Source organism: Platichthys flesus, chromosome 5 (genome assembly GCF_949316205.1).
Source record: "Platichthys flesus chromosome 5, fPlaFle2.1, whole genome shotgun sequence".
NCBI classification, from domain to species: domain Eukaryota; kingdom Metazoa; phylum Chordata; class Actinopteri; order Pleuronectiformes; family Pleuronectidae; genus Platichthys; species Platichthys flesus.
The window spans coordinates 23,831,094-23,846,281 of record NC_084949.1 but is presented as its reverse complement, the minus strand read 5'-3'; the positions used below and the strand labels follow the sequence as shown (position 1 = coordinate 23,846,281).

Below are 15,188 nucleotides of genomic sequence, written 5' to 3'. Positions count from 1 at the left end.
GTTTTTCTCCAAGAATCCATGATTTCTTTCCAAGGAAATCAAATAATGTCAAAATCTATCTCTTGCAAAATTGAATGGGTTCTTTCTTCTGGAAATCTGTTTTCAAACGAACGTAATGGGAGAGAACATAACTTTAAACATTGATTGAGATAATATTGCAGTAATCCTATAAATGATGTAATACTGTTGAAGCTTTTTATTTATGGTAATTTTCTTTTCACTTGTTTTTGAACTTCTAATATAGTATTTTTACTGAGGTATTGATGCACAAGTAAAAGTTGTAAATATTCTTCCAGTACTGTTTGTTCTGGTTGTATTTATTCATAGACTTTAGATCATTTTAATTACTGTAGGGGTGCGTTTCCTAGGTTCTCTCTTTAGAATTTGCTCAGAGCTCTAAACCAGAAAAAAAGTCTTACAAACATAAACCAGCTATCATTTGATCAACTGAAAAAAAGTTTTATTCACATCACAAGATCACAAGTAACAGCATCTCTCTCCCTCTCACACAAACACACACACGGGTTAATGCAATCGATGGAAACCAGTTATCACGTCGACTCTGTGTGGCTGTGGCTCCTCCCAGCTCTGGATCCACTTCAGCAGTACTCCGAGTAGTCCTCGTCCACGTAATTGGATGGGAAGAGCCCCACCTGGAAGAGCGGGAGAATTACAGGTTAGACAAAATGAAATAAGAACCATCTCTGTGTTTAATGTGTAGATGTTTTGCCGATTCCTCACCCGGCCGTACACTTCTCCTTTCCACCAACCGCTGTGACCTTTCTTGGACAGGATCTTGATGGTGTCCCCCTCCCGCAGCGACAGCTCCGAGCGGTCCCTGGCCGAGAAGTCGTACCTGGCCCTCACCACGCCGAAACTTTTCAAGCTGCCTCCTGTGACACACAGCCCATGTGACACCAGGGATAAGCTTCAATAAATAGTTTGACATCTTGGAAAAATGTCCTTTTTTTTACTTTAGCTTCATCATAAGGTGTTTTGCAAAGATTCTTGGTATCCTTGGACAAATAGCAATAACTTTGACCTCTTGAACATCTTTCTTTACATTTTACCAATGTTAGACACTGAATACACCGACACATTCCTTTAACATGGAGTGACAGAGACGCACTGTACCCGGTGTGGTGTTCGGTGTGGTGTCGGATGAGTTGCTCTCCTCCGGTTGTTTGTGGGGCGTCTGCAGAGTGGTGTCCACATCCTTAAAGTACTCCTTCAGGGAGTTCTTCTGGTAATACTGAATCAGCTCCTATAGCACGGGAGGAGGAGGAGGAGAAGTTGATTGTAACTCTAGTGTTTGTGTGTGTGTGTGTGTAACAGTCTTGTGAGGTTTCTGACTGCGTGATGGTGTTCAAACTCACAATCAAACCCTTGAATGCTTTCTTGTCATTGATGCGGTACAGGCCCTCAGCGGACGTGACCTTAATGTGTCTGATGTCCATGTTGAACCTGGGAGAGAGAGAGCGGGAGAGAGAGGGAGTAAAGGGAAGGTTCACACAGAAGTCAGACATGATGCGTCCTTGGTTTTCACTGTGACAGTTGAGCGATGCTGCTCTCAAAGGAGGAAAAGCAGATGTTTCCACTTCTGCATTCAACAGGTGTTGCCTGAGAACGGCTGAATAGAACATGAACTACACACAATCAACTCAAATGTCCCCGGGAAAGAAGTTAAACCTGAGCTCAAAGCTCTCCAGTAATTTATCTTTATTTTAAATAGACATGCATCTATAAATATCAGGGTTAGTTTTTCTGAGGAGTTAAAGGTTTTATGTGTAGATAGGGCAGCAACTGAAGTTTATTATTGTAAGTGATTAAACTTAAATTGATTCACCTTAAAACTATAAACTGAAGCTTTCAATAAAAATTAATATTATATATTTTTGTCCAGTTCTGGGTTTTTAGATGAAAACCTAAAGTGAAACACTGCTTGTTACTGATGAACTAATGGAGACTCACTTGATGCTGATGGCGAACTCTCCTCCATCTTTCTGCCGCACCAGGAAGGTTCCGTCAGAGCGGGGCATCAGCAGGTTCTTGGCCCCGCTTCTGTCCATGTTCCCAGCAAACCTGGACAATCACAGTCACAATACGAACAGTATTATTGTGCTCGTGTAAAATTTGAATTTAAATAATGAGGAATAATTAAAGAAATATAACTAATTGTACGGTTAACCCGAATGTGGCAACTCACAATATCCAGGAAGTGTCACTTGTTTGTTTTAAAGTTGTGGCATCACTTCATATTATATGGTTCTGTTAACAATTATAAGCCCTACACAACACTTACAATTATACTATACTGTATTTGAATGTATGTACAAGACGTTTTTACTAATGTAGAGTCATTAATTGTAATCTCCAATGAGGTCACAGCGTGTTTTATTTTATTACATCCGAGTTTTACTACATTCTCATACATTCCTTGTTTATGTGTCAGCCTCAGGGGCAGTTACAGCTGTTGACAGATACAATAACAACCTGTTTAATCTGCTTTATAGTGTGTATTTAATGTTTGTGTAATGCTTATAAAATGCTCAATATTTTGTCTAGCTGGAAAACTCCTATGTGACAGCTGCCACAATGTTTGTACCTGCTATGACCACCAGATGCTGCTAAAGTCTGACATTTTCAAATCCTACACAGTGACTTTAAAGTAAATACCTGTTTACTAGTACACAGCACTTGTAGGGACTGATAACTACAGGGTCTCTGACACATGGACAATAAGAGGTTCGAGAGCTTATTTTAAAAGCACCAGCGCCTTTCAGTGTCTGCTTCTGTTTTATTTATTTTTTTACGGCTCTAAACGACAGTTACTGGGTCAACGCTGGGCTCTTCCTCTGTCAGCGCTGCACTGCACTGCAATACAGGAAGGAAAAAACAACCACTGGGGTTTAAGGGTGGCTTAGTGATTTAAACAAGTTCCTGTTGATACTCACCAGTTGAAACCAGACAAGTCAGGAGTCGACCTCTGGGAAAGAGAGAGAGACCATGCAGAGGGTTAGACGCGACACTTTGCAAAACTCATGTATGTGGTCACGGTGGTAACTGTTCGTCACTTCCTACGACTGCTGCTGTCTGTGTCAGCAGCAGCAAGTGGTGGATGGCTGCTACAAGCCGACAGGGAACACAGGACTAAGCAGAAGATGTGATTCTTTTGTTTGTAACTTGTTGCTGTGGGCCTGTGTCGGCCGGTGGATGGTACTCACAGGGACGTAGGGCTGAACCTTCCGACAGGGGAACCATCCCATTGTTCCGAGAGTCAGGTTTCTTCCCTGAGTGACACACACACAGTTTCATTTATTTGTCAAGTTATTTATTTATTGTAGGATTTACTGCTTGGAAAGTAGTAAAAATACACAGCAACCAAGGAAAAAATTCCAAGCTCAAAGGAATTCAGCCATTAGGGTTTGATTTATCCTCCATGTCCAAACCTTTCACATAAAAAGAATCACATTGAAGCAGCTTGAAGAAACGGATTGTGCATAAGTGAGGGAACGGAAAATAGAAAATGAGACGCAGGAGAAAGGAAGACAAAAGACAGAAGCAGAGAAAAAGGCTTGAAAACACGACAGAATCAAGTGTGTTTGCTTCAGTGTGTGTTTCTCTAACTTTACCTCCCACCACTGCAGGTCAACCTCGGCGCGGGACAGCTCAATGATGTCCCCTTTGGACAGGTGCAGCTGCTGGCCGAAGCCCACGGGAGGCGGAGGCAGCCCGTAGTACTCCTGACACACCTCCATCTTGGGAAATCCTGAGGAGCAACGAGGAGAAAGAGGAGACGTTTCAGAAGGAGAAGTACAAAATGTGCAGTGTACACATTTACAGTGGCGAGTTCTTTACCAACACCGGAGTTTCCCGAGGACTTCTGTGTTTTATTCTGGAGGAACAAGAAGACGAAAGAACCAGAATCAGATCTCAGGTTTTATGTATTTGCAGGAGACACATTTTAAAGGAGACATATGATGCTTTTTCAATTTGTCTTTCCTCCACTGAGTTATAAAGGTTTTTATCTAAAGTCTAAAATCTGCTCATGAAACCTCTTCACTCGTACACCCCCCCCCCCCCCCCCACCCCCAATAACCAAATTTACAACATGGCTGGAAGTGGTCGACCAATCACCAGCTGATCGATCAGAGGCTTTACCATGAGTGGGGGGGGGGGCCTTAAAGTGACAGGAGCTAAAACCAAGCGTTTCAGTCAGAGGCTGAAAAGAGGAGCTGCAGCAAAGGACAGTCGAAGTAAAGTTATTTGTTTTCTGAACATTAGAGCAAGTAAACATTTTCAAGTAATAACCTAAATTAAAAGTTATGAACCTAGCTATTAGGGGTTATAATATCTCCTTTAAAGTAGAGGCAGTTGTTTATAACTGCTTCAAATATAAAGCCAAAGGTTAATGTTTTACCTTCTTGGTCCCAGAATGATCTGTAATAACAAGAGGAAAATCAATGTGAGATGTTATAACTACTTTGAATCATGATTCTGATCATAAACACATCCACGTGCATGTAGACAGACCTGAGCTTCGCCCACAGGGAGGTACTCGGCCTAAACACTCTTTATGTGCAGCCATTTTACAGCGAGTGCAGCGATAACCCTGGAAGAAAATTCCCCTGCAGACGACAAACGGAGAGATTGAGCCTCAGCTGGCAAGTGTTTGTTGCTTTTTATCGTTTCTCGGAGCGAACGGTACCTCAGCAGCATCGAGCAGGCCTTGCAGGAGGTGGTGTCCTCGAAGCAGTGCATCTGGAAGTCGTGGTTGTTGGCCGTGGCGTTCTCTGGACACATGTTTGACCTGCAACCATGAAGAACGACTGATTTGACCAAAGCCGAGGAAGCAAATCTTCTAATGTTTCTTCTAAGTATATTATTACATCCGCCATGGAGGTTATGTTTTCACCTCCGTTTATTAACGCAAAAACTCCCACTATGGATTTCCTGAGCTACTGAAAAACTTTTGGTGCATATCCAGAAAAAGAGGAGGATCCAGGAGTCGTTCTGTGATATTGTGAGATTGGATGTTTTGGGACATTAGAACAGATTTATCATCAGAGAGTAATTCCGGGATCTTGATAGGAATATTAAGGGGACTGATATTTGATGAGTGTGTGCAAGTTGCTGCAGATCCAAATGAATATCTGGCTCTAGCAGGTTTAATGTGGTTTCACAAGGGGACTGGAGGTCCATACCTAAACTCTTTTCTAGGTATTGAAGCCTATTAGTTTTTTTAATAAGAGATTTATTCGGCCAGTTGGGAGCGAAGCAAGTGAACACAGCTTATCGTCACTTTTTCAGTTGGTTATGTGGATGTGATAGCACACTCTTGATATTTTACACATCCAGCAGAAATGGATCAACACTATAAATCAGGAGTCGTGTTTCTTCTCACCAGGTAACATGCTAAATCAAATATCAACTGATTTCTAGCTCTGTCAAAAAGGTCCATTGCCTCCTGAGAGAAACATCTGAGCTGCTCAATGTTCACCAGCTCATTTGTTTTGTCTGCAGTTTGATGCTGAACAGGTCATGAGCAGTGGCTTTGTCAGAGCTTGTGAGAAAGTGTGGTCCACAAAACGAAAAGCATGTTAGACTATATGTGCATGTACGTGTGTGTGGTCTCACATAGCCATTTGAAACTGCTCCAGCCATTTCTTCTTCACTTCTCTGGTTTTGAAAAATAAATCGTAGCCACACCTCCCGAAACAGTCCAGCAGGAGGAACAAGTAGGACCACTGCTCTCACACACACACACACACACACACACACAAAAAGTATTATAAGTGTACTATCTGGTATCTTTAGTGTTACAGAGTGAAGCGAGACGAGGAGAAAACCTTTTTATTGTCCTTCTCTCCAGTGGTTTCATCTCGTATCTGGAAGTGCTGAAGTTCGATGACCTCCTTCAACTCAAACGACTCCCCGCTCTTCTTCTTACACACGAACATGGCTCTATCGAAGAGGAACGCATGCCTGACAGACAGCAGAGTACACACAGACACAACAAAAGGTCAGATCCAGGGTATCCACCCATGGGAAAATACTCACAGACACATAAACAACACACACCGGTCGTGTTTGGACTTTTTCTCCGTGCTGCTGATCTTCAGCTCTCCATCAATCTTGGGGCGACCGTAGAGAGCGAGAGACTGAGACTGGACACAAGAGGAGAGGTGGATGAATAAAAAAAACAAATAACAGCTGAAGGTAAAAAATATTAAAATTGGAAACTGTGACCCCACCAGGTTTTCTATGGACAACTGGAAGGTGGTGATCTGCCTGATGATCTCGTTGTCTCGCTTCACCTCGTTGACACTCTGCGCCAAGTCCTGGGAACACACACACACACACAAACACACACACACACACACACACACATAAACAAACAGACGTTAGTTTATATATCATGAATTGAAATCAGTAATTGAAGTAAAACACAAAAATACACACTTACTCTCATGGCATCAAGAGCTGTGCGCAGGTTGTCCTTGTCATTTGGGTCTGTGGTGTGTTTCACCAGCTCCTGCAGACACAGATACACCACATCAAATTACAGGTTAATCCATGGACTGTAAATCAAGATGGATGACAGGTCTCCACTTCCTCCCACTATCAAGAAATGAGGCCAAATCATCCTGGATACAAACTTTGCCATCTTGAGCATTCGGCACCAGAGTCTGCTCAGTGGTGATCAGAGGGGTTGAGCCGTGGTAACAAGGTTTCACTGAGACATGCACTCGACTAATCGTGAATCAGTCGTGATGTCAAATAAATATTGAAGACACACACGCTCACACACACACACTCACACACACTCACCTGTAACAGCAGGTGGTATTTGAGGACCCTCTGTATCGGGACCATGAGCAAATCTCGGAGGGAGAATCGTCCACTGTTTGCTCTCTTTGAACATTCCTGAGGGAAAAAGAGAAGAAGAACGTGAACATCTGCAGCAAACCAGTGTCATGATGAAGCTGCCGATTCAGCCCTCATGCTTGTTTCCCCTAGTGGCCAAATACAGTACTGAAAAACAAGTCTTAAATATTAATATGTCCATCTAAAATCTCCCAGATAAGTCTGCAAATAACAGGGTGAGTGAAACAATCTAAAGCTTATATTGACGAGACATGATGACACACATATAATATCCTGTTTGCCCCATTCTTCTGCATTTGAATCAGAGTGTCTGTGTGTGTGTGTTTGTGTGTGCGTGTGTCACCTCTAGTTTCATCTTGATGTCTTCCCTTGCGTTCGATAGACTTTCGAGGTGCTTCGTCGCTGTTTCCACCTGACTGCAGTAGTGACCATACAGTAAGAGCCTGAGGGGGTTAAGAATATATAAACATATAAAACACAAAATCTACATATAGCATTATAATAAAAAAAATACAAAAAGTGCACATGTGTGTTGTGTACCTCTCCTTGTAGCTCAGAAACACCATGTAAAGATTCTTGGCTCCATTATTTAGGATGGAGCTCCGGACCTCTTCCAACAATTTACGATGAGTGTCAGCCAAATCCTTCACACACACACACACACACACACACACACACACACACAAAACACGTCAACAAAGCCAATACATGGATTTAAACCTGCACACACACATGACCTGGCATCTGGATAATCTCCTTCTGTACCTCTATGTTGATAAAGATGCTTTCGATGTCTTGATCCTGGAGAAACTTCTCCAGAGGTTTCATAAAGTGCTGCTCAGAGGAGAAGGCGTGTTTGTTAGTCGTGTCTTTAATGGCCATGTTTGCATGCTGGTCCATGGAGTGCATCTCAGGTCGAAGGCGAGTACTCACCTGTAATATCGACTCCAGTGTGTCCGAGTATTTCTCCTCCGTCTGTCTGATCTCCTGCAGGCAGCACTCTCGTTTGTCCACCGTGGGTTTCTGCTGCTAACAAACGCAAACACATAATACGAGGTGAATTATGGAGGTTTATCTATTTGCAGAGACAATTTGAATTTTTTAAAACTTGTATGCTGCAGCTAAATCTTCTCTTTCATCTGGTTGTGTCACGAATATGCTTTTTAGTGCTTAGGTTCCATTCTCGTTAAATTGAACCGTACATATTTGAAAGGAAAGACACTCTTGTGTTGTTTATCATTTCGAGGTTTGTAACTCAACGTTAACAACTCACAGTTTCAGGCGGTTCTTCCGTCCTCATCAAATCCTCGTAGATCTCGTCCCCCTCGTTCTCTTCATCCTCGACACAGTCGTACAAGTCGTCGTCTTCGTCCACTGTGTCACTGGGACACACACACACACACACACACATTATTACAACTTTAATTTGGAAATCTGTCTCTTGAATTTGGTATATACTGCAAACCAAAAAAGCAAACCTCTTTTTGTTTATCCTAAAAATAAAATGTATTTTTTTAACTCACTCTATCTTGTCCGACAAGCCGCTGTAGATCTCATCATCGGTGGAACATCCTTCCAAAGGAAAAGGCCTGAAGGAAGGAAAGTGTGCCTGAGTCGTCCATCTTTGATACAGTCTGTGGTTTATATATTGCTATTATAATAATAAAACCCAATTGTAATGATTTAATATATGTGTTCATAGAAGAAGGTAGATAAATGAAGAGGACGTGTTGCCCAGAAACTGCATTAATCCCAACAGCGGAAGGAAACTACTTACTGGAGCCTTCTTTGAATCGCAATGGAGGAGTGAGACAGGATGGACAGAGTGTCTATGACCTGTGACACAGAAACATTAGGATTATTAATGAAATCCACGACAGCGTGAGACACAGACAGACACATTAGATAAAAGCCGCTTCACACCTAAGACACAAGCGCAGAATAAATCTCCCCCCTGACCTGGTTTCACTCTGACTCGGTTTGACAGCTCAAAATGAGAACTGCAGTATCATGATGAGTGATTCCACAAAAACAGTTTCATGAGAGATTGAAGAAGTACTTAGTGTCACTATTTTAACATTTGAATTGATAAAGTTTATTTTATTTCCTAACAATGGTGTTTCCAAGAAAGCAAAACAAATTCAGTTCTGTGTTTTTTTGCCGTTTGACATCACCTCCCCCCTTCAAAGGTTTCCTCCCACAGTCCTCAAATAAATATCAGGTCGGTCTCTCATGATACTCGTCGTGATATAAATTCCAAGTAGAGACTTTAACTTCTCACTCAGATCTGCTGAACGATTCATTTTCTATTTCGAGCCAAGACAGAGAAAGAAAGAAGGACAGATGTAACGAGAAGTGAAAGTCTGTAGGAGACGGTGAGAGGGACACAAAGACTGATTTACAGTCCGACATTCAAAAGACACTTTGATGGACATGCTTAAATTCTTCTCAGTTTTATTATCAGGCGGCCCCTTATGTCTATTATGTGACCCTCTTTGGAAGAACCTGAGCCATAGATTAGAAATCATTCAACGAAATCAACAAACATGTAGTCAGCAACAACCATGACCAACTACAACACAAAACCTTGTGTCTATCTAACAATGACATTTATTACTTGCAACACAAGGCTTTCAGTGCGTTATTAATATTTTAACTTAAGTAAATAAAGCCCTGTATATTGTTCACCACCGTTGCAAATCCGATAACAGGGTTTATTGTGACTGACTGACAGGTTGACTGACTGGAAGCAGTAAAGTGAAACGAGAGGTTCAGTTACAGGAACTTTACTGTAACACACTTTGAACTACACTTTTTTTTGTAATGCAGAGACCTCGCAGTCAGGGTACAAGGTCGAGGGTTCCACCTCTGCTTCCTCTTTGCCGGTGCATGCGAATCAACTGAGGGCACATTTCACACCGAGGTGCTGCTGTGGTGACATGGCACCGAAAGTGAAAGAAAGTTGTGAAAATGAGATTGAACGTGTTCGCAGCGCCACTTCAATTAGAAAATCACCCTGTGACTTCCTGTCAGCGTGGTGTAGGCGTCTGCAAGCTGCAGCGCCTCTGACTGCTACCGTAAAGACTGATATAAGAGTGCACCACGTTTAGACTGAGGGCAGACTGCATCAGGTGAAGAGATGCTCAGTCAAGTCAAAGAGACAGAGAAAGAAAGATAGATAGATAGATAGATAGATAGATAGATAGATAGATAGATATATGGATAGATAGATAGATAGATAGATAGATATATGATAGATGGATGGATAGATAGATAGATAGATAGATAGATAGATAGATAGATAGATAGATAGATAGATAGATAGATAGATAGATAGATAGATAGATAGATAGATAGATAGATAGATAGATAGATAGATAGATAGATAGATATATAGATAGATAGACAGGGGCGGACTGGCCATCGGGAATACCGGGGACATCCCCGGTGGGCCGATGGCCGAAAATATAAATCCAACGGCCCATCACTATGATGTACCGGCCCACGCCCATCATCGCATCAGCCCTACAATGGTTGAAACAGCGGCACAAGCGTAATTTTCTCCAAGAGCTATACCTATCTATTCGCACTGACTGCTTTTATACTGCTACTCGCAATCGGTCTTCACACTCATGGTGACTATTTTTCGATTTTTTTTTAAGTGTCTTTTAATATGTGTTTTACAGACTTCGGAAGTCCAAAGTAAGAAAAGATCTCCACCTTATTAATAAACACCTCTAAATTGGTTCTTACACAGCCGAAGTGTAGAGAATTTGGATTTGCATACATACACGCAACGCGGCACCCAGTTATACGCATGCGCACCGCCGTGTATTGAGTGGGCCGGTCTGACAGAAACTCCCGGGCCACTTTTTTCCCCCAGTCCGCCCCTGTAGATAGATAGATAGATAGATAGAGGCAGACAGAGAGACAGAGAGACAGACAGAAAGAGAGAGAGCGAGAGAGAGAGAGAGAGAGAGAGAGAGAGAGAGAGAGAGAGAGAGAGAGAGAGCGAGAGATAGATAGCTGGATAGATGGATAGATGGATAGATAGATAGGTAGACAGACAGACAGACAGACAGACAGACAGACAGACAGACAGACAGACAGACAGACAGACAGACAGACAGACAGACAGACAGACAGACAGACAGACAGACAGACAGACAGACAGACAGACAGACAGACAGACAGACAGACAGACAGACAGACAGACAGACAGACAGACAGACAGACAGACAGACAGACAGACAGACAGATACCTTGGCAAAGTCTCGGACATCAAACAGGTCGAAGGCCTCAAACAGTTCACTCTTCTTCAGATGAAACCTCTGCTGACAGGCTCCCAGGAACGTCAGGATATTCTTGAGACACAGAAACTAAACACAGACAAACTATTATTTGAAGAGTCAATGAATTTAATAATAAGTATAGTATCAAAAATACAATTTCACATAGAGAGAGATTTACAGTCGATATTGGTCACCCTGGAAAGTGGAAACAAGTCCTAACTAACCCTTTGACAGTTAATTAGCTTAGTTGATGCGCAGCTCATTAAATTGACTACAATACTAATAATTAAACAATTTTCAACAGACAAATCTGAAAAAAAACAACAATATTAGACGTTAATTGACATAACTATTACAGACACATCTGGTATCTGGGCTAATGTTTGTTTATATGAAAAATTGATTTACATAACAATTTAGAAATGATATGCATTTATGTTTCTATGTAATGTTTAAGTTAAGTCAAGTCGTCTATATTTGTCTACATATGTCTTTCTTTGAACTCATAGTTTTTTAATTTATTTAAAGTTTACGGTTTATGGAAATGTTTACCTCCTGATATCGTCCCATAAAACCGGTCAGGCTCTAATGGCTATCATTTATAAATATGTCAAAGTTTTTTAAACAGCTGATAAAACTAATGAAATGCAGGCAACATGATTAAAATACACATCTTTAGCAAGATACAGCTTAAAATCCTTAAAAACAACAAACAACAGTGGCTGCCACACACACTGTGGCAGCCACTGATGACAAATCACATAGATTTCAGGCTTTCAAACAGACCCAGTAGACTTCTACAGAAAGTGAAAGGCAGTGAGATGGAAGTATTATTAAATATCATTTCGGTTTGTCCATTCCTTAGAAAAACAACTTTAGGTCTCACATGACCACAACCACAAACAGCTGCAATAAAAAAAACTTTCTTCTAGATGCCAATAGCAGACCACAAGAACATTAATACACAGAAACAGCTGATCCTACATGAAGCTCAAACAAAAGGCAGAATCATTTAGAAGCTGTTAGGAACCACACATGCGACAGACATTCACACTCTCTCTCTGCTCAGCAGTGGGAAATGAGGAACTCTTAATTTAAGAAAAAGGGGAAATGTTGACCGATACTGCGGCACACATTACATCACTCTGCCAGGAGCCTGTTAGCACGCATAGGTCCGTCTGCAACTAACAGTAACTCAGAGTGTAGTAAACCCTATTGCAAGATGACAGGGGCGATCCTCTAAGAGTGTGTGTGTGTGTGTGTGTGTGTGTGTGTGTGTGTGTGTGTGGGTGTGTGTGTGCACGTCAGAGTGGAGTTTCCCATTGCGAATGTCCAAGCATTCAAGCTCCTGCTCTCACACGTTTGAGACATCACGGTGAGTCCAGGCGCTCGATTCAAGGACTTCCCTTGAGAAGTTCGGACCACGTGACACCTGGTCTCTTCCCTTTTTTTTTTATACTTTATTTATATAATCCGGTCTTTCCCTCCTATTTTGCTGACCTCTCCATTCTCTCTCTGTCAACTCAGACACGACCCGTCCTAGTGTTGTATTATTTTCTCTACACTTTTCTTTTTTGAGAATTTACTTTGATGAAATGTGGTGAAGCTACCCGGGGGCCTAAATCTAACACGAGATGAGCATCTGCTGGCAGCGGCTTCATATTTCCACCGCAGAAGATACTGATCTTCACATCTCTTCTTTGGCGGGCAAGCGTTTGAGCTTCTCAAACTATTGAGAGATGTTCAGATACCGACACCAGCATCAGAAACACCTCTGATGCTGCACATCAATGAGAATCTGAGAATCTATGAACTATTTATCTTAATTGAATACAAAATAAATCTGGTACAAAACTATATATCAATGTGAAAATCTCCCTCATATCACTTTTTGTGCACCACAAAAAGTGATATGAGGGAGATTTCCGCTCATGTCCATGGAATCACTTTTCTTGATCATGATTGTAGTGCTTACTCTGTCCTGTTCCCAACTAGTGTCACAACTCCCACAAAACAGAGCCGGGCCGGACCTGGGCGATTTGGGGGCCGACGCCAATGCTAACATTAGAAAGTAAAGATTTCAGTCGTTATCATAGAAAGAAATGTAACTGAGGCTTCAGCCAACTCATCAATCAGTTGGGCTCCACTACAAACCTGACAGAATCACTTTGCATAAGCCAATTATTATCATTATCCTAAATTTTATTGGAGAATATTATTAAACGATTATAAGATTTACTTGATAAGATGCAGTGGTTTCCTTTTCCCCTCCTCTCGACAAATGATCCGGGATACAGACAGTATTTTCCTATCTTACTGCTATGGAAATATCCTATGGAAATGGAGCAGGAAAAGATTTGTGTGCGTGTGTGTGTGTGTGTGTGTGTGTGTGTGTGCGTGTGTGTGTGTGTGTGTTTGATTGAGTGTTACCTGGGACATCTGTGGGCGCAGGTTGATCTCCCTCAGATTGACGGCTTGTGGCAGCAGGTTGTTAAGCAACTGGCAGAGCAGCACACCATCTCTCAGAGCCTGAGCCAGGTCGCACACCTGACACACGCACACGCACGCACGCACACGCACACACACACAAACACACACAGACACACACACACAGACACACACACGCACACGCACATGCACACACACAAACACACACACGCACACACACACACACGCATTAAATCAAATCATATTCAGGAACCAGGGCAGGATGTAGGTTCACATGCAGATGTGTGTACATGTGTGACACAGCTGATCTACCTGTGCACCCTCCCACGTGACCCGGTGGTTCTCAGGGAGGACTCGGCAGTCGATCAGCCACATCGCACACTGCCGCCACAACTCCATCTTCCTTCTCCGAGCGACACACTGACAGGAACAGGAGGCAAGAGGCTGTTAAACAAAGTCCTCACAAACACAGAATTCAGGAACCACTGATCGCTTTTTGGCTCTAAACAACACAACACACAGCAGTGAATCAGTCAGAGTGTGAGTTAGCTTTCTCCTCACAATCGTTCAGCTCTAAGCCGAGAGCCTTCTTTAGAGTTTACGCTGAATAGAAATGAGATAATGTCCCTATCTCAGATCACGCATGAGGAAACAGCTTTCACACAAGTGAAGAAACTCTGAATCGAACTTTGGCTCAGTATAACGCCTCCTCTTCTTCTTTGTAAACTCAAACCTGCACATAGAAATGATCAAACCATCCTAAAACCATTTGGCCTACAGGAACACTGAGTGGCCCCACTCCTCGTTCCTTCAGTGAAACATCGCGGCCTTCTTGCAACCCGGTAAAACAAGAAATGAAAAAGCCCCTTCTGTAAACATAAAACTGTGAGTTTCCGATTACGAATCAATGGCGGATGATATTACAGTGAGGTCTCACCTTCAGAATGTTCTCCTGGCAGTTCTAGGTCTTCGTTCTCGACGTTCACTTCCCTGTCTTCCTCTCATTGTCTCATTTTCAGCTCTCGCTCTCTGCCTTCTTTCTTCCGTGGTGGGTGTTCTGCAGAGCTGCACTGTGTTGACGGCTTTTAACTTCGGCCCGCAACTTCCTTTTTCCTCTGACGCACCCTCACATTCACACACACACACACGCACACACACACACACACACAACGTTGGTGTTGCCATCAGTGCCACAAAGTGATATAACCCAGTGTGCTCTGAATGTGAGATGGTGGGAAATTGTATACACGAGATAAGACAGATTAGCAGTGAGTGTGAGTTTGTGAGTTTGTGCGTTTGTGAGTCTACAGAGCACAAATTAACGTGTGAAAGTCGACCACAACATTGTTTAAACAACCCCAAACCACAATTAGTTCTTATTTGAGGTGATTAGTCTGCATGTGTATTTTTTTTTTTTTTTTTGCAAATATGTTTTATCCACTTTTATGGGTTTACAAATGTTCTAAACTCATAGAAGAGACTATTTACAGCAAATGCAGGACATAAGGTTATATTCAAATTATGTATAGATTTACCAATAGCAATATTACAGAGCAAAGA

The 15,188-nt window shown here is 42.2% G+C and overlaps 1 protein-coding gene across 2 annotated transcripts; it reads right to left on the bottom strand.

Moving 5' to 3' along the window:
• Positions 1-435: 435 nt before the first annotated feature.
• On the bottom strand, positions 436-14,721 carry LOC133953761 (proto-oncogene vav-like). 2 transcript variants are annotated; one of them, XM_062387837.1, is made up of 29 exons: positions 14,566-14,721; positions 13,941-14,048; positions 13,611-13,727; positions 11,151-11,267; positions 8,666-8,724; positions 8,412-8,477; positions 8,162-8,270; positions 7,822-7,917; positions 7,654-7,722; positions 7,429-7,532; positions 7,232-7,331; positions 6,832-6,927; positions 6,467-6,535; positions 6,255-6,341; positions 6,082-6,167; positions 5,850-5,985; positions 5,638-5,747; positions 4,709-4,810; positions 4,534-4,628; positions 4,421-4,440; positions 3,859-3,895; positions 3,633-3,769; positions 3,225-3,290; positions 2,955-2,986; positions 1,972-2,082; positions 1,377-1,464; positions 1,135-1,264; positions 742-893; positions 436-653 (listed from the first exon to the last, which is right to left on the bottom strand). In XM_062387837.1, the coding sequence occupies exons 2-29, from the start codon at positions 14,025-14,027 to the stop codon at positions 600-602; spliced, it is 2,532 nt and encodes an 843-aa protein (XP_062243821.1). In that variant the 5' UTR covers positions 14,028-14,048; positions 14,566-14,721; the 3' UTR covers positions 436-599. The 2 variants fall into 2 exon arrangements, with proteins under 2 accessions (XP_062243821.1, XP_062243822.1); XM_062387838.1 differs by having other exon boundaries at positions 7,822-7,914.
• Positions 14,722-15,188: the final 467 nt, after the last annotated feature.

Excerpts from the sequence above, each read along its gene's own strand:
- LOC133953761 (XM_062387837.1), bottom strand. The coding sequence starts at position 14,027 with ATGGAGTTGTGGCGGCAGTGTGCGATGTGGCTGATCGACTGCCGAGTC. Across the intron at positions 7,918-8,161 it reads CGGAAGAACCGCCTGAAACT|CAGCAGAAACCCACGGTGGA; the intron begins GTGAGTTGTTAA and ends TGCGTTTGTTAG. Across the intron at positions 3,770-3,858 it reads CTCGGGAAACTCCGGTGTTG|GATTTCCCAAGATGGAGGTG; the intron begins GTAAAGAACTCG and ends GTTGCTCCTCAG.